This window comes from Pollicipes pollicipes, unplaced genomic scaffold, assembly GCF_011947565.3.
Source record: "Pollicipes pollicipes isolate AB1234 unplaced genomic scaffold, Ppol_2.1 Scaffold_6686;HRSCAF=7923_pilon_pilon_pilon, whole genome shotgun sequence".
Taxonomy (NCBI): domain Eukaryota; kingdom Metazoa; phylum Arthropoda; class Thecostraca; order Pollicipedomorpha; family Pollicipedidae; genus Pollicipes; species Pollicipes pollicipes.
The window spans coordinates 25,802,405-25,819,910 of record NW_023596921.1 but is presented as its reverse complement, the minus strand read 5'-3'; the positions used below and the strand labels follow the sequence as shown (position 1 = coordinate 25,819,910).

The window sequence follows — 17,506 nt, the reverse complement described above, 5'->3', positions numbered from 1 at the left end:
GCCGGATCATATTGTCCTATTTCATCCTCTTCAGACCGTCGTCGCTCGTCCTACGCCCTGGCCTCATTGTCACTGTTTTGTCCCCTACTGCACTCCATCAGCTACCTTATACTAAGGCTCATGCAGGACCTTTCCTGTCCTGTCCTATTTCCTCTCTTGTCCGGTCCTCTCCCCTGTATCGCCCCCTGCCTGAGTCGGAACCTACCCGTGCCGGACACCACCGGCCGGCCCCGCCGCCGAGGGAGCCTCGCCCGTCACTCCTCGCAGCCATCTGGACGTGACGTGACGCCCGTGACGTCACACCGGCCCAGATCGTCGGATAACGTCCTGGCCCTGCAGAGGCTGGCCGGGCGCGGCGACGCGGCGGACCGCCTGCCCTCGTTAGTGCTCGGGCTGGTGCTGGTCGCAGCGGAGTCAGCCGCGTGACCAGGAGCGACCCGAGTGCGTAACTGGCCTCGGTAGCACGCTCTCGGTCCGATTCCGTTCCCGGCCCCAGGACTGACTTTGCCGTGGAATCGCGCACATTCCGCTGAAAGATTCCGCACCCAACGACATCACAGATCCAAGGCTACACGCCAGGAGTGAGCGCCTTCCTCGCCACACATGCCAGGCGTCAGGGATGACCAGGGCTGCGCGGCGGAGCCTGCGACGCTGTAGTTGCCGGCGGGCCGGGCCGTGGCTCCGGGCCGGCCTGCAGCGCCAGGCTGGACCGACCTCGACCCGTGCCTCTTGCATCAGCCTGTAAAGCCGTGCAGGCCAGGCGCCGTGTGTGTGTCTGTTCGCCCGGCAGCCGGCGCTGAGATTCGCCGGCATGCTCCGAAGGACGGGCCGGCCGAGAAGCGGGGCCAGGCGGCGCTGGCGCCTGCCTGCTGCTGTTCTGCCATACACTACTACGCTGCATTTGCTGCATCGGTTGGCAGTAGTTCCCAAGTGATGGCGACGTTTCCGAACCTGACGCTTTTGTGATCTGAAAATGCGACTTCACGGCACTTCACTTCAACAGAGGCTGGCGAGCGAATGCTGTTGTTCTCACAGCTGCCTATATTGGGTATATGGGGTCCCTGGGGCGCTTCATATATGTCCACAATTCAGTAAGCGCTGGAAGAGCCGATCAGTTGGTAGCGCATCGAGATACCGCAGCTCCCGCTCCGTCCGTTCATGCTCTGGCGATCCGTTGCTGATTTTGGCTACCGCTGCTGGCTTCGGCAGCGGACACGTGACACGTGACACGTGACATCGAAACACGTGCACTCTGGGCTGACGTGACTGCACGAGGACGGCCGTGTCCGCTCTATGGTAACACAATGGATTGCTAATGGATCCAGAGCGGCACGCTGCTCAGGCCCGTACGCCGCGGACGTGACGCGAATAGAATTATCAGCGGATTGCGCAACGCTCGGCGCTCTTTACTTACGGCCACGCCCTATGTGTTCAGATGATTCGTCACATCGCAGAGGCCTTTTCAGCAGTCATCGCGCCGGGCCAGAACTTTCGATGGGAATGCAGGGCACACACGTCGTGGCCAGCCATGGCACCACTTCGGCTTATCAGCTTCCGCGTTGTAACGCCGAGTCACTTGGCATGCTTGGCGTGTCACTAGTTTATGACGCTGCCGGGTCGTTTGAGCTAAGCCATTTCTCCGCTCCCAAGGACCCCACGTACCCCATATAGGCAGCTGCACCAGCTTCAGCCGACCATGACCCGCACTGCCCAGACATGTCCACAATCAAGTGACCTGCAGCTCCGCACCATCGGTGCGGAGTGTCCCCGGTGGTGATTAATCGGTGCGCACGCACCACCAGGACCTCGACAGTTTTGTTTCTGTGGTTTCATGCGCGTTTGCGAGCCGACGTAGGTTTGTTCGTCCGCGCGCCATGTGCAACGGCACCCGTTGATAAGTCTCGGTGCGCTCCGGTTGAAACGTGTACGTCCTGTGGCCCCTCTCCCTTTGCCTGCATCGGCTGATCTGGCTAGGTGTATCTGAGATTCCGATGTGTTCATGCAACCGACAATTAAGTATCGGTTTTTCGTCTAGTCGCTCCTCCCCACGTGAACCCCAGTTAGTCTGACTGTACGCCCTTTCCCTCTCATCTATATCCGACATGCTAGTTCAGCCGCCCCACCCCGCGTGCCCTCGTGTTGACCGGGCTGGCTGCACCGCCGTTCCAGACATGCTCCTGCGGCCGCGCCTCCTCTCAGTGCCTGCACCTGCTGTTCATCATGGTACGCGTGCTACGCGTGCCGGTCAACGACTACCGACTGACCTGCGGCATCCTCAAGACACACGAGGTGAGGTCGGTGGAGCGCTGGCTGACCCTTGCTGGCTCAGTGACAGTCTTTAAGGTGACGTCAGCAGAGCGCTGACTGACCCCTGCTGGCTCAGTGATAGCCTTTAAGGTATGGCCGACAGAGCGCTGAATGACCCCTGCTGGCTCAGTGGCAGTCTTTAAGGTAAGGTCGACAGAGCGCTGGCTGACCCTGCTGGCTCAGTGACAGTCTGTAAGGTATGGCCAACAGAGCGCTGGCTGATCCCTGCTGGCTCAGTGACAGTCTTTAAGGTAAGGTCGACAGAGCGCTGGCTGACCCCTGCTGGCTCAGTGACAGTCTTTAAGGTATAGCCGACAGAGCGCTGAATGACCCCTGCTGGCTCAGTGGCGGTCTTTAAGGTAAGGCCGACAGAGCGCTGGCTGATCCCTGCTGGCTCAGTGACAGTCTTTAAGGTATGGCCGACAGAGCGCTGGCTGATCCCTGCTGGCTCAGTGGCAGTCTTTAAGGTATGGCCGACAGAGCGCTGAATGACCCCTGCTGGCTCAGTGGCAGTCTTTAAGGTAAGGTCGACAGAGCGCTGGCTGACCCCTGCTGGCTCAGTGACAGTCTTCAAGGTATGGCCGATAGAGCGCTGGCTGACCCCTGCTGGCTCAGTGACAGTCTTTAAGGTAAGGCCGACAGAGCGCTGGGTGACCCCTGCTGGCTCAGTGGCGGTCCTTACTGACACCGTCAAAACTCGGCAGCAGTTTACAATTATGCTGAACGCTGTCGCAGTGTCTGTTACGGCTATGCCGACTGCGTTCGTCCAAACGTGCAAGAAGTCCATACTTGGGGCCCGACAGCAAACTGCGCTCGTTTCGCTTCTGCGGAGTGAGAGGCGCTCACTGAGTTCTCATCAAGCATGCAATATCGATATGTTACTGGGTGCTGTATCGATATGTTACTAGGTGCTGTTTCTACCTGTGTTGCACCAGTGGTATGCAACGTATGCATGCCGCACATAGCAACCAGACACATGAGGTGTGCCAGAGGGGCGGTTCCGTGACGGCGTGATTCCAGATGCGGTGTCCGTCACGTCACGTGTGTTTTGCTCGGTCACCCGTTCTGTTGTCATCTCTCCGACCAATGCTCGGTTCAGATACGCCATCGTATTTTTATTCCCGGTCGATTCGGTCACATACCATATGACGGACTGGTGATCAGTTCAGTCTCCCGTCAGATGTCATGTGCTATGATCTGTAGCCTATTCGGTCATCCGCATTTCTTGTCCCCGCGTTTTGTATGTGACTTTCCTGTGTTTTTGTCAATGCAGTGGTGGATTCCTCGTGTGAATGATCCTTCAGCTTCTCCTGCAGGTGCTTATCAGTCCTTTATCTGACTTGACCAGAGAACATCTGCCATGATTTTGTCCCTCCTGGCTGGCGATCGCTTCAGTCAGTCAGTAGTGGTCGTGCCCTATCTGCGTGCTCATGTCAGCAGCTGTGCTCCGTCTCTGACGTCAACTCGGTGTTCAAGCTGTATGGATGGCGTCATGACCGCGTTTTTTTATTTTTTATTATTATTTCATTAGTCAGTTTGGCTTGTAACGGCCATTTCAGGGCTGTGGGACGAGGGAGAGTGGCTAATGGTGGGCAAAACTACATGTGTCTGGGGATCCTACGCTGCCAAGTCTAACGCCGCACAGGGGCCCCTCTGGGGCCGTGCCGGCCCTCGGGTGGGGCTCCTGCCAGGGGTGCTTAAGCCCGCTCATGGTGGTGCATGCAACTTACCTCAGATTAGCGGGTCGTTGCAAGGATTCAGGATGAAGCAGGGACTAAGGAAAGCAGCCACGTTGTGACGTCACGCCCGCGCCGATAGGTGGACGCAATGCTGCAGACGTACAGACGTCGCCGCATATCTCAGGTGGCCAGCCCGTCGCCGGGCGACGCTCTGACGTCAGACGCCAACGGGTGGGTATGATGTCACTGAGGACATTAGCTTTGGATCACAGGCCCGCTGTATATCGCGTCTGTCGTGCGTTGGTGAACTTGTGGGCCAGTGCTGGATCGTGTTCGCTGCGAATGACAGCGATTCGCTAGAGTTGTGCTCCTGTTTTATTCGATATCAGTGAGATTTGTGACAAACCTGTCAGTTATAGCAGCACCATTTATACTGTCCTTTATATAAGCACCATCGATACGTTTTTTTTAGAATTCTGACAATGATCTGTATCCCTTTAGCGACGATCGCTGCTGTGCCATCTGTTTGCTGGAGCTGGCGGCCGGCGACAGTCTGGTACAGTGCGTGGAGGGCTGCCGCAGTTACTTCCACCACCGCTGCATGGCCGTGTGGGCGGCCTGTTCACCGGAGGCGCCGCTCTGCCCTCTCTGTCGCGTCGGCTGGCCGGCCCTCTGACGCCGTCAGCGACGCAGCCGGCCGGCGCCGTCACCGCCTCCCCGCCGTGTTCGCCTGGCGCCGGCGCCAGCTCCCCGTCGACGGTCCGCAAGCCCCGGCCGCGCCTGCGCGCCGTTCTCGCACCAGGCCCGCCGTGCTGCCGCCGTCACCTGCCGCCGCCGTGCCCGCCTCGCACACGGCCGGCGCCGCCTCGCCGACGGCCTCCCGCCAAGCCCGGCCGCGCCCTCCGCGCCCGACTCGCACCCGGCCGGCGCCCTGTCGCCGTCGCCCGCCGCCGCGCCCGCCTCGCACACGGCCGGCGCCGCCTCGCCGACCGTGGTCGGGGCGCGCGGCTCGGCGGCGGCGGCCGGAGAGCGGTCAGCGTCGGAGACGGAGCCGGGCCGCAGTCCGCAGCTGGGCCGGCGGGCGGCCGGGCGCGGCTCGCTGCGGCGAACGGCCGTCCGCCTGGAGCGGCTCGAAGACGTGGAGCGCCGTCAGGCCTGGACTCAGCTGCTGGGCCGCGAGCTGGTTGAGTTGGTCTTCAGCAGAGACTGGCAGATCAGAGACACAGGTGAGCTGCGCGACTTAATGCACCGTGCTAAGGGAGGAGGCCAGCTGGGTGAAAGGCGTATTATGCTGCCCAGCTGTTTTTTCCGGACATGATCTCACGCGGACAGAAAGTCTTTTTTTCGGAATTCACCTTTTCGAGTACGGCACACAAAGCCACCCAGATGTGTAAGCTTTTTAGGCGATTGAACACATGAGTCGGAACCCCACTCGCGACAGAGAAGTAAACGCAGTCATAGAAGAAAGCGTGATTCTCGACATGAAATATTGCTTCCCCGCACTCGAGCCAAGGCCATCACCAGTCGCATAGATCCTGTCTTCACTTATCCTTGCCTGCACGGGGCCGTGCTCGCTGCCACCAGGGATCTGCCGGCTGGCTGAGGAGCTGAGCCACATGGTAAGCAGTCCTGGTGGCCGCTCGGCGGTGGACCTGCTGCACCACTTGGCCGACCTGCTGGCGGTGCTCTGCGCCGACCCCGTCTACAAGGTCTTCGACGGCGCTATCGTGAGTGGGCTAAGGCGTCGGGGAAGTGGCTTACCTGATCCTGCACCTGTGCCGGGCAGACTCCGTCTGGCTGTTGAGGAAGAAGTGTGTGACCATTCGTCAGCGACGTGCTAGACTCGCTGGGCTTGTGCCAATGTCCTCGTAAATCGCCGATTCGATCTTGACATTACACCACCGCCCTAAAGACCTCACTAATTCTGCACCGCCGCCTGAGACCTCGCACCACTGCCGGACATCGGACGGCGGTCGGTCAGGCCAGCCTGACGGCGCCACTCCGTCCGGCAGAGGTGCCTGAGAGTGCTGCTGCAGCGCGTGCCATGCTGCTCGCCGGAGGAGGCGGCCCGGCTGCGCGGCGCCCTCACGCCGCAGGTGGACGCGCTGCTGCTGCGCTCGGCCGACGCCAGCGGCCGCTCGGCGCAGCTCAGCGTATGGACGCTTGCCGAGCTGGCGCGCGGCCCTGGCGGCACGCTGCTGGCCGTCGAGCTGGGCGGTCTGCAGCTGGTGCTGGACCGGCTGATGCAGGAGTGCCTCTCCGGCGCCGACTCGTGGCAGTGGTGCCTCGGCCGGCTGCGTGTCGCCGACGTGCTGGTGGGTCAGTTCCGCGCTGAGTTCAGCGGCGCCGGCGGCGACGCCGCCGACCGCGTCACGCGGCTCGCCGAGTTCGCGCACCACGCGCTCACCCACCCGCACGCCACCGTCGGCCGGCTGGCGCGGAGCGTGTTCGTGCAGATGGCGGTGGCGGCGCGAGCGACGCCGGCCGCGTACGCTCACGTCTGCACGTTGCTGGCCGCGCTGGACACGGACCTGCGGCTGTGGCTGACGCGGCGCATCCGCGGCGGAGGTATGGCGCGGCTCGAGCGGCGCGGCCGCCATCGGCTGGCGGCGCACGGCGCCGGGCCGCGGCCGGCGGCGGTGGCGGAGGAGGCGGCGACCGGCACGCGTCGTCCGCGGCCCAGCTACCTGCCGCTGGACGCAACTGCCGCCTTCAAGCGGCGCTGCCTACTGCCGAGCGAACTGGAGAGTTCCGACCGCGGCCACCCGTCTAGGTCCCCATGCGCCGCCTGAGACCGGCGAGACGCCTGTCAGTCACTTCGGCGACACGTCGTCCGTCCGCTCCGCGATGGACCTGGGCGGGGTGCAGGACGTGCCCGTGCCCCGGCCACCGCGCGGCCCCGTCACAACCTCCGTGAAGGACTGCATAGTGTGCCTTCATGACCCAGTGAGTTTAGAGCGAGTGGTTATGGGTTTGCGAGGGCAAGGACTGTCAGAAAGGAAATTAGGCAGCCTATTTGTCCTGATTATGATGTCATTTAGGCCAGTAGAATATACGTTTTCTTACTGTCACGACGTTAGCTACAAAGGAGAATGGACCGAATGTCGAACGCCTCATATTCGGTTGTTTTCTCATTGTTGTGACATCAATCCTCCAGAGCCCTTTTGCGGAGCCATTGGATGGCACCGCACTGTGATATCACTGACACTGTCCGTCTGCTATCGCCACTTGTCCGACATCGTGGTTAGTGGTAATGTGACCCTGACGAAGTCAGAGCTGTTCCTCGCATTTGCCGCTTGACGTCCCACTGGCGTGCTCTCCAGTACGCCTCCTCCGGCTAACGCTGCCCGTCGGCCCGCAGGATTTGGAGGGCGACACGAGCGCTACCTACACGGAGGGCGAGGACTGGGCGCGCGGCGCGCTTCTGGGCACCGGCGGCTTCGCCCGCTGCTACCAGGCGTGCGACCTGCGCTCCGGCCGGCTGGTAGCCGTCAAGCAAGTGGAGATGTCGCCTCAGACGGACAAGGCGGCGCTGCTGCGCGAGATGCGTCTCCTGGCGAACGTGCAGCACCCACACGTGCTGCGCCTGCTGTGTGCCACCCGGCGGCCGGGCGTGGTCAATCTCTTCACGGACTGGCAGGCGGGCGGCTCGGTCGCAGACCTGCTCAAGATGTACGGCCCGTTCGCCGATGACGTCACGCACCGCTACAGCCGTCACCTCGTGGACGGGCTGGCGTACCTGCACGACAACGGCATTCTGCACCGAGACCTGAAAGGTAATGACGCCGTGCGCCTGGGCTGGTGTAGTGATGAGGGTAGAGCGACTGCTTGCCCTTCTCGGGATCGGGATAACGAGAGAATCGACTTAAACGCCATGCGTAAGAGGCGAATACATCGAACCATTTTAACATCGGTTGTGGTGGAGGCATGCGGCGTGCTGGTGCCAAATATTCTATGACAAGCTGCGAGAAAAACGGTTCATCATCTTCAGCAGCCTGAACTTCGGAGCTGAGAGCTTGCCGTCTCCCGAGCCGCTCTGTCGTGCGCCGACGCCTCGAACCTGTCCGTCGTGTGACGTCCCTCCTCCTGTCGCTTCCAGGTGCAAACCTGCTGGTGGACTCGACAGGTGAGACGCTGAAGATCGGCGACTTGGGCACGGCGGCCGAGTTGGGCGCCGCGGCCACGTTGCGTGGCGAGTTCACCGGCCAGGTGCGCGGTACGCTGGCCTTCACGGCGCCGGAGGTGCTGCGCGGCGAGCACTACGGCCGCTCGTGCGACGTCTGGAGCGTCGGCTGCTGCGTCATCGAGATGGCGACCGGCCAGCCGCCCTGGCAGGCGTACACTCGCAGCAACCACCTGGCCATGCTGTTCATGGTGAGCGATATTTAGGGCCGTGCAGGGTGGTTCGGAGTCCTGGACTGTTGAGCAGGGCCCGAAGGAAGTGGAGTCTTCGCTCGGATGCTACAGTCCAGCTGGCTGAAAGTGTTTCAAGGGGAATGCTTCATATTTATATGGGGCTTTGAATTGAAAAATGCATCGTGAGGATCATCTGGTGTAGTTCACAGCCCTGCCCTTCTTAAGGCCCAAGTCCTCTAGTTTCTGAGCTACACACCCGCGAAATTGCACAGACTATTTCCTGCAGACTTTCAATGCCGCCCAGGCATCCATGGCGCTGTAATAACGTCATTTAAATCCTGTTATTGCGTTTGTCATGGGGCGATCAAGGCTAAGGAAAACATAATTGTCGTGTCTCTCATATCTGCCGTCCGTGAGGGATAGAGCGGCCGCCAGTTGGCTGTCAATCCATGTCTTTCAAGGTACGATGAGAATCAAACAATGACGTATTGATGAAGATTTTACTAATAGATAAATTGCGTTGTCTAGAGCAGTCTTTTCCACTCAGAAGTTTAATAATTTTAAGCGAGCTTATTTAATCAGATCTGAGACTAGCTTCAAAATCTTCAAATGTGGAACATTCCCATAAATCATCAACTAATTCGCCTCGTTATGTGGGCGGAAATATCGAAGACAATATAGTTTAGCATTCTTGTTTCAAATCGCATCGTATACTGAATACTCAACCTCACATGGCTCTTTCCAGATCGCGGGCAGTCCGACACCTCCCGAGATGCCGTGTCATCTACCGGATGACTTGCGAACTTTGATTTCGGACTGTCACCAGATGGATCCAGAAAAGCGTCCAGCTGCCAGACAGCTGCTGGACTACCCATGCTTTAAGGGTATAAGTACAAATGTGTAGTCCATTCCAAAGACGCATTCGGCTTGCCAGGTTCAGCTCTAGACCAGCGGTCACCGTGTGGTCGGACTGCCGCGTGTCAAATGGGAGTACATGTTAGTCGGGTGGAACGAGGTCACCGGGCACCTGTTTTGCCGAGGCGACCGGCCAGGTCGCACCAAGTATGCCTTGAATTGCGTGAGACATTAGTAACCTGGCCTGAAATATGGCCTTTAAGCTGTACCTTCGCGCAACATCACTGTTACGTTTTTTATTCTGGTCTGTTTTGTTGATCCTGAGCTGACGTAGCAAATAACTGTCCTCGGCTCGAGGTGCTGCATTCTCGCTGGTCTGATCCCGGCTGTCTGAATTTTTCCTCACTCGGGACGAGCTCAGTTCCACGTCATCATTCATCATGTCGCGCTACAGGGTCTATTCCTGACGAATGGTCTCCTCGAATGGTCTCGATTTAGGGCTGGCTGCAGCCCCCTAAGCTATATTAAATTGTGGTACTGTTTTGTATGTACTTAAGCTGTAAGGGGAGTGTGATGTGTGTACTTAAGTTAGATGGAAGTTTTTGCTAGCGAGCATTAGCAGTTTCGAGCGATTTTATGCGTAATTTATATTTTGTTTACATAACGATTTCACGCAAGGGACCATAGACGTCAATGGTGTCATGTATGCATCATAGCGGAATACATCGCAGAGAGGATAGTGTCTGTGCAGCAGTACGCTGCAAATGGCTGTGTCTGCGGGATACACGACAGTGGACATCTCGTCAGACAAAACGGTCACCTGCGGGTGGTTTTCCGCTTGCCGCCGGCACGAGACTCGGCCCAACTCGACGCTTATGCTTTTAGACCTCGCCTCCTTCTGTTATCCAGTCCGGTACTCCCTTCCTGAGGTCGGGGGTCGGGTGCACAGGGTGAAAGGCGCAAGTGACCGTACACTCAGGCTTGTGCCCATGCAAACGGTGTCTGCGGTGTTCGACGGGGTGAGACGGTAGCACGTTCATCATACGCTAGCCATTAGCGTGTACACTGGGTGACGCGGGCTGACACGGCAGATGTAAGTCTTTCAATAGTCTTCTGTTGTGGTCGCCAGCCACCGGTGGTTATATATTACGGAAGCAAATCTCAGCGCGATCTGGCCTAAAGGCAAGGGGCCGCGAAGTTGGTCGGGCGGTGTCCATCGACCATTGACCGGTGAAGACGGTCGGCCGGTGTCCATCGGCCATCGGCCGGTGAAGACGGTCGGCCGGTGTCTATCGGCCATCGGCCGGTGAAGACGGTCGGCCGGTGTCCATCGGCCATCGGCCGGTGAAGACGGTCAGCCGGGGTCTATCAGCCATCGGCCGGTGAAGACGGTCGACCGGTATCCATCGGCCGTTGAAGACGGTCGGCGGTATCCATCGGCCGTCGGCCGGTGAAGATGGTCGGCCGGGATCTATCAGCCATCGGCCGTTTAAGTCTCACCATCAATACTGACGGCCACTTTAGGCCAGGTCCTTGTTGTCTTAGGCCCTTGTGCTTTTGGTTGCGTGACGTACGTCACCATATTTCCTAATTGTGCCCAGAGTGATTTCCTGGAAAGTTCCATTGAGTGATGCTATCGAGTGAACGGTGCTTGTCTTTGGAATCTGAATTGTCTGCAGAGTCACGATACGACTCGATTCTGTCGTGTCCGCCGAAACCCCGGTACCTACGCCTGATGTCCGTTCTCGGGTATCCCAAAGCTGCAATTAGCAAAAAAAAGAAACATTCGTGTCGAGAAGGGCTGGATGAAAACAGCGGTTTCTGCCGAATTCTTGCTTTTGCTGACAATCCATACGTTTTGGTATCATTACCAACGTTGCCGACGCTGTGCATCGCGCTACGCAAACGATCGGGCATATAATGTATTCCAAAAAAAGCTGAATGCGTGTCAAACAACCAACACAGCTGATCGGAGCATAACTGCGCCACTAGATGACTATTTACAACACGCTTCACGTTGATCACTGAACGCATTCCGTTGTATGAACCGTTATTGGCACCGAACGGTTTAATTTGTTGCCTGCTTGTCCGCACGATATCATAAGCACGCATTGGCCGTGAAGCATCAGCCGTATTGAATAACAGCCATGTTGACGCATATCCATATGTGCGGTTTGAGCACAGCCCCCCCCCCCCCCCCCCCCACACACACACACACTCACACACGCACGCACGCGCGCACGCGCATACGCACACGAACACATCCACACATGCACTCCAGCAATTGCTGCGGGCCATCAATTGTACAGCGAAATTTAGCGAGCCGCCGGACGCACGCTAAATTTTGCCCGAAATGTGACAAAAGTGAACCACGTCATTGCTACGAAATATTGAACAATACGAAAACTACCATCGTACCGGCTTCAAGGCCGATTTATTGCCTAGTTGTAATGCAAATATAGCTGTCATTGCCACTACGCAGCCAGCCACCTAATGAACACACCATTACCTGGTCACAGCCTCCACAGACCGTTCAACCGAGGGTGCAGTGCTTGCCCTGGTGCTTGGGTGGGATTGAGGAACACTGGTACGCTTTCATAAAATCAGGATAATTGTAAACAAAATTGTTGATCATCTCCGGGTGCGGAAACTCCTTGAAGGCGCTGTTGAGTAGCACTCTCAGGTATCGGTTGGTGTGCCGACAGCGGCTCTGGGCGTACGCCAGGAAGAAGAGCTGCTCCGGAGTCTGGCCCTGAAACGACCGCGTAGGAGGAGCCATGACCGGATCCTGGACCACTGAGACATCGCTGACGTCGGCCTCCTCTGAATGTCAGCGACGGCCGAGGGATTAAGCTGGCAGGTGCAGTCTGCCTCAGCGTGTAATCTGACCCCGCGCTAGCAGTACCGCTGGTTACGGAGAGCACGGCGGCTTAACCGTAAACAGCCAGGCGGAGCTTGCCGACAGTCTGGCTGGCTGCGTGGACACGCTGCACCCATAGCTGGCTTCCTCACGTGGCCCAAACGCGCACAGCATCTCGAGAGAGAGGAAGGTAAGTGAGCGACAGCTGAGCCTGCGTACAGTGCCGTGTGAATCCGGAAGCGCTCAAGGGCCGCCTAAGGTGTGCCCGGACCCGACCCGCTCCCGGAGGTGACCATTCTGTGACGCACAATGCCAGTCACGCTATGGCCCTTTTCACGCAAGCGTTACAGGGACCACTTGTTAGGGTTACGCAGGGACCGCTTAACAAATTGGATAAGGACGAGCAGGACCGATGCTTGTCGTGAGAGACATCAAAACAGCCGCAACTTTTCACTTCGGAGACCCTTTTACTTCATCATCATACACTTATTTGTCATCTCACGTTTGCGGCACTATGGTCTGGTCTCAAAGAATCCAGTACGCGGCCTGAAGCTTTCTGTTACAGGATGGTGAAACCAAAATGTTACCAGAGTAAAATTTACCGCCAATTTTTGACGATGCAATGAAACACTGCGACTTTCGCCCTCTGTTTACGCAATTTTCCGTGCAGCTCAGAATTATGCTCCTGTTGAATGCGGCGAAACCAAAAAGGTAACAGTCGAATGAACGCTGGCGCTAATAAAGTTTACATTGACCGGGTGCTACGATCCCTCCCACCTCCCCTCCCCCCCCCCCCCCCCTCCCCGCCCCGTCACGTAGCAAGTAACGGCAGTGAGCTCCGAATCGCCGAACCTGTGTGCCCGGCAGTGTGCGCTGAGGACCATCGTCCGCCAGGATTTGCTTGAACAGCTTGTGGGCCAGCATGAAGCCCAAGTGCTCCGACTGCACGTAGTTGGAGGCTTTGCGGGGGTCCAGCGGAACGACGGACCTGCGGCGCGGAAACTCCGTCATCGAGCTGGCCTCAACCGCAGCCAGATGGGCCGATGGGCCTTTCCCAACAGCTTGAGCACAACAACCGAGCCAGAACATCAAGGACACATTGCTCTGAAAAAATGCGCTTAGCAGGCTCGTACTCGACGGCTGCGTGTCACCCTGCCGGCTGACGCGCAGCCCAGCGGCTCGCGTCCGGAAAACCCCGCGCCACACAGCGCGGCCGCCGGCCGGCGCTGGGCTAGTCCTCCGCTGGACTAGTCCTCCGCTGGGCTAGTCCGGCGCTGGGCTCTAGCCCTCCGCAGGTACTGACCTTGGGTGGGCGCCGATCTGTTTGTTCGACTTGAACTCGAAGCCTCGCTCCACCTGTACCGTGTAGCCGTCCAGGCTGTCCATCAGGCACAAGCCGTAGCGTCGATAGCTGGCTGACGTCTCGGCGTCCCACCAGCTGGGCCGTCTGGGGCGGGCGTGCAAGGGTGAGCGGACCCGCTGGCGAGGGGAGGAGGGTACAGTGCAGGACGGTCCGCGATGCCGTACACTGGCCAGGTGATATCGCCGATGAAACTGGACCACGGGCGCTCAGCAACGCCCATTACCGCGTTGCTAACCGCACGCTAGCGACGTGCGGTTAGCAACATTCCCAACCGCACATGGTCCAGTTTTATCGGCGACATAACGTGATATCGCCGATAAAACACATACATCGTGTGTTTTTATAAACAAGCGATACATGTGTTTGTATGTGTAAGTTACATACATCGCATACCGCGTTGTGGCATGCATCACCTGTGTACCACACCACGCACGATGAATAGAGGAAAGGAAACACTCCACAGATGTACGATGGGTGTCCAGCAGGGCCATATAGAGTGGCCCAGCAGGTCAATACCAGATTGCGGGCGGACCTATATACCTGCAGTGGGTGCACGTATGGCCTGCACGAACGGATGTAGTTTACGGGAAAAATTTGCGGGAGCAACACACCTCAAGTATCGGGTTCAGGCTGGGCTGCCACAGAGAGCCGGGCTGCTCGTCACACAGGCAATCAAAGGAATAAACCACAAATCAAAAGAAAGGATATGTCTCTCTTTCAGAACCCTCATTTCGTTTTCTCGCTTACACGAATAAAATGATTTTCTCCGTGAGATTGTTACACATTGAGCAACTTGAAACGGAAATGTGGGAGAGGCCACCAGAAGTATGCGGGGAGCTGTCACCGTTTAAATAATAAATTGTTACCAGTGTGTTGCATAATTCTAATACGCACCATGACATGTTACTTTTTCTGACGTCTACGTGTTGCGAATTACTAACTTGTGCATCTTTCAATGAAATCAGGTGCTGCAATTCCCACAACTTTGTGTTTGGCAGCGGTATCAGCAAAAATAAATGACTGCAAAATGCAACGGGGCGAGTCGAAATGCCAGGACTGAGGCAAAACCGTGATTTTTTTAACAATCGAGGCGTCTGCATAACCTGTTTGTTGCGCTCTACCATTAGCGACAGCCGTCGCGTTGCAAATGTTCAAGATATGAGGGTGGGTACTCGATGCAGCGAGAGCAAAACATGACCTTGCTCGCCTTCATTGATGCCGAGCTTGTTGCGATGACGGCGAACATAACGACACTATTGGGCCAGTTTTTCTATTCCAGTTACGTTCACCTTGGACTTACATAACAAGCAGGCTTCCATTGGCCCTGAAAGCAAAGCATGGCCGACTGGCCTGAATTACTACCCGACGGATTAATTATCAACACACCGCTTCTCAACATAACGATAAAAAGCGAATGTGAGATGGACAGCCTTTCAAACTGTAATGGCAATCCTTGGCATTCGATATGTTTCACAGCCCAGCACTCTTGAAGGGAAAATGTAGCAATTCCACGGGAGTGCAGCAAAGCGCGTGGCAGAAGCCCATTACCACACATCAAAAGTCCACCGCATACAGCAGGAATCCACACAGCATGAATCCGACCAGGCGTCATCACATACGCTGAACTGGCCTATCGGCCCCGCGGTACGACCCGTCCCACGGTACGACACGACCCGTCCCACGGTACGACACGACCCGACCCGTCCCACGGTACGACACGACCCGACCCGTCCCACGGTACGACACGACCCGACCCGTCCCACGGTACGACACGACCCGACCCGTCCCACGGTACGACACGACCCGACCCGTCCCACGGTACGACACGACCCGACCCGTCCCACGGTACGACACGACCCGACCCGTCGACCCGTCCGTACAACACCACTGACCTGTAGGTGCGGTGGCGCAGGAAGAACGGGCCAGCCAGCTCGGCCAGCACCAGCGAGCCCAGCGTGGCGGCTGTTGACAGTAGTCGGGGTTCTCGTGGCTGAAGAGCGGCACCTGCAGGCCACCGGCCGGCACGCGCAGCCGACCCCGCACGGGGTTGTACGTGACCCTGACGTCAGCCGTGTCGCCCTCCACCCACACGTCGTCGTCGCTCGCGTCGTCGTTGACCAGCCGCGCCGCGTTCGTCTTCAGCTCAGACGCCTTGAAGCGGTCGACGTTCAGCATGTTGGTGAAGAAGTCGGCCTTGTTCAGCGTGAGACTGCCGTAGTACTCGTTGAGACGGCGCGGGTCGGTGACCCAGGCCGAATGGCCGTAGTTGACCTGCAAGTTCCGCAGCACGGTGATAGAGGTGTCGCGCGCCTTCTGCGTCATCCAGCCGAAGCTGGTGGCCAGCTGCCTCTTGACGCGCGTCACCAGTCGCTGCGCCGCCGCCACGTTGTTCTCGCCGATGTGCCCGCGGATGAAGAGCGCCCGCAGCGCTCGGGGGAAGTAGTTGCGCATCAAATCGAAGCAGACCTCTTGGCGCGCCTTGGTGGCCTTGCCCTGCGTGATGAAGTTCATCTCCTCCGCCAAGATGGCGTACAGCGGTCCCATGGCCGGCAGATACTGTCGGATCAGGTTCCACTGGAAGTAGTTGTTGAGCACGGTGGTGTTGCTTGTCTTGATCAGGCTGTTGATGTTGGACATGTACTCCTTGCTGGGTATCTGTACGCTGGACGCGGCGGCGATCACCCCGGTGCCGAACAGCGTGTCCAGCAGGCGCCGCCACTGGAACTGCGACGCCAGCTGGCTCATGTCCTCCAGCGACATGATGTTGGCCGGCGCCGGCAAGAGGTCGCCGCTCTTCGGCATCACCTTCGCGATCTCGGTCTCCATGTAGATGACGTCGTCGGCGAGCGCGCCGGCACAGTCGTCGCCGCAGCTGCGGTTCAGCGTCCGCTCGGCCGGCAGGTCGGCCTGCACCAGCGCCAGCACGGCCACGATCGCCTGGCGGTAGACGTCGCGCTTCGTCTTACCTTTGGGCGAGTCGTCTGTGTAGACACGTGGGTTTCGGAGCCCGAGTCGCGGCAGCGAGACCATCACGCGGTTCAGAGACTGAAGCCACGTGATGGAGAAGAACAAGCGCAGCCGGTTGTTCTCGCGCGTCCTGAGGAACACGTCGGGGAAGCTCCATTCGTCGGGGTCGAACGTGTCCAGGAGATCAAGGCCCCCGACTGAGTTGATGAGGTCCTGGAGGCGTTGGGAGCTGCTGTTGCCGTGGAAAGATGCCATGCATGTGCTGTAGAATGTCTTGGCCTTGCTGACGGCGGAGTAGTCGTTATGAAACTGCGTCCGCTCCAGTAGCTCCTCCACGCGCACTTTGTTGAGGCTCTCCAGCACGTCCACGACGCCGTAGCTGATCTCCGTACCGAGCGGGTGCACGTCGTCGAATCTGCCGCACGCGAACTCGTAGAAGTTCTGACAGGGCGGCGACGAGCTGTTGAGGTAGCTGGCGATCTCAGCCGCCTGGCGCAGACACCCGGCCGTCTCGCACTCTGCCGGCGGCGGCGGCGGCGCAGCGCGACCGTGCAGCGCACCGCACCAGCCGCCCAGCAACACGCACAGCAGGGCCAGCAGCGCGCAGCCACCCGCCAGCACCGGCAGCTTGGGCACCTGGTAACCGGCCACCACCCAGACGGGCCGCGAGGCGCCCAGCTCGCTGAACAGGAAGCGCTTGTCGTTGACCGTCTCGGGCTCCTCGACGGCGCTCATGTGCAGGGTGGCCGGCGGCCCTTCCTCGTCCATTCCGCTCATGGCAGGCGCCACGGCGGCGACGGCGCGGTGGTCGCGGCTGCACTCTCCGGAACGGCGCCGCTCGGCTGCGGAGCGCGGTGCCCGCCGCGTGGGTCTCCGACGGGCGAGCCGACCTCACCTGGCGGGGCGCTCTCGCTCCGGGGGTCGGCTGCTCCTGCTCCTGCTCCTGCTGCTCCAACAGCAGCGTAGCGGCGCGCACGGGTCACGCTGTCGCCCTCTCCTCACTGCCACTGCCGGCCAGCTCCGGCGCCGACTGGCGCGGGCCGAGGGAGGAGCTCGTGCCTGCGCCGCGACGATCACGAGCTACGCTGCTCGGAGCCTCACCGAGCCACCACAGAGCTG

The 17,506-nt window shown here is 58.9% G+C and overlaps 3 protein-coding genes across 3 annotated transcripts; 1 reads left to right on the top strand and 2 right to left on the bottom strand.

The window, feature by feature from the left end:
* Window positions 1-5,077: 5,077 nt before the first annotated feature.
* LOC119108109 (mitogen-activated protein kinase kinase kinase 1) lies at window positions 5,078-9,807 on the top strand. The gene is made up of 7 exons (XM_037231685.1): window positions 5,078-5,212; window positions 5,571-5,815; window positions 6,212-6,448; window positions 6,780-6,932; window positions 7,348-7,762; window positions 8,086-8,360; window positions 9,088-9,807. Exons 2-7 carry the CDS (start codon window positions 5,603-5,605, stop codon window positions 9,244-9,246), a joined length of 1,452 nt encoding a protein of 483 aa, XP_037087580.1. The 5' UTR covers window positions 5,078-5,212; window positions 5,571-5,602; the 3' UTR covers window positions 9,247-9,807.
* A 1,923-nt stretch (window positions 9,808-11,730) lies between these two features.
* Window positions 11,731-13,443, bottom strand: LOC119108108 (uncharacterized). Its single transcript, XM_037231684.1, has 3 exons — window positions 13,361-13,443; window positions 12,910-13,045; window positions 11,731-11,949 (listed from the first exon to the last, which is right to left on the bottom strand). The coding sequence occupies exons 1-3, from the start codon at window positions 13,441-13,443 to the stop codon at window positions 11,731-11,733; spliced, it is 438 nt and encodes a 145-aa protein (XP_037087579.1).
* Window positions 13,367-17,155, bottom strand: LOC119108107 (endothelin-converting enzyme 2-like). The gene is made up of 2 exons (XM_037231683.1): window positions 15,313-17,155; window positions 13,367-13,504 (listed from the first exon to the last, which is right to left on the bottom strand). The coding sequence occupies exons 1-2, from the start codon at window positions 17,153-17,155 to the stop codon at window positions 13,443-13,445; spliced, it is 1,905 nt and encodes a 634-aa protein (XP_037087578.1). The 3' UTR covers window positions 13,367-13,442.
* Window positions 17,156-17,506: the final 351 nt, after the last annotated feature.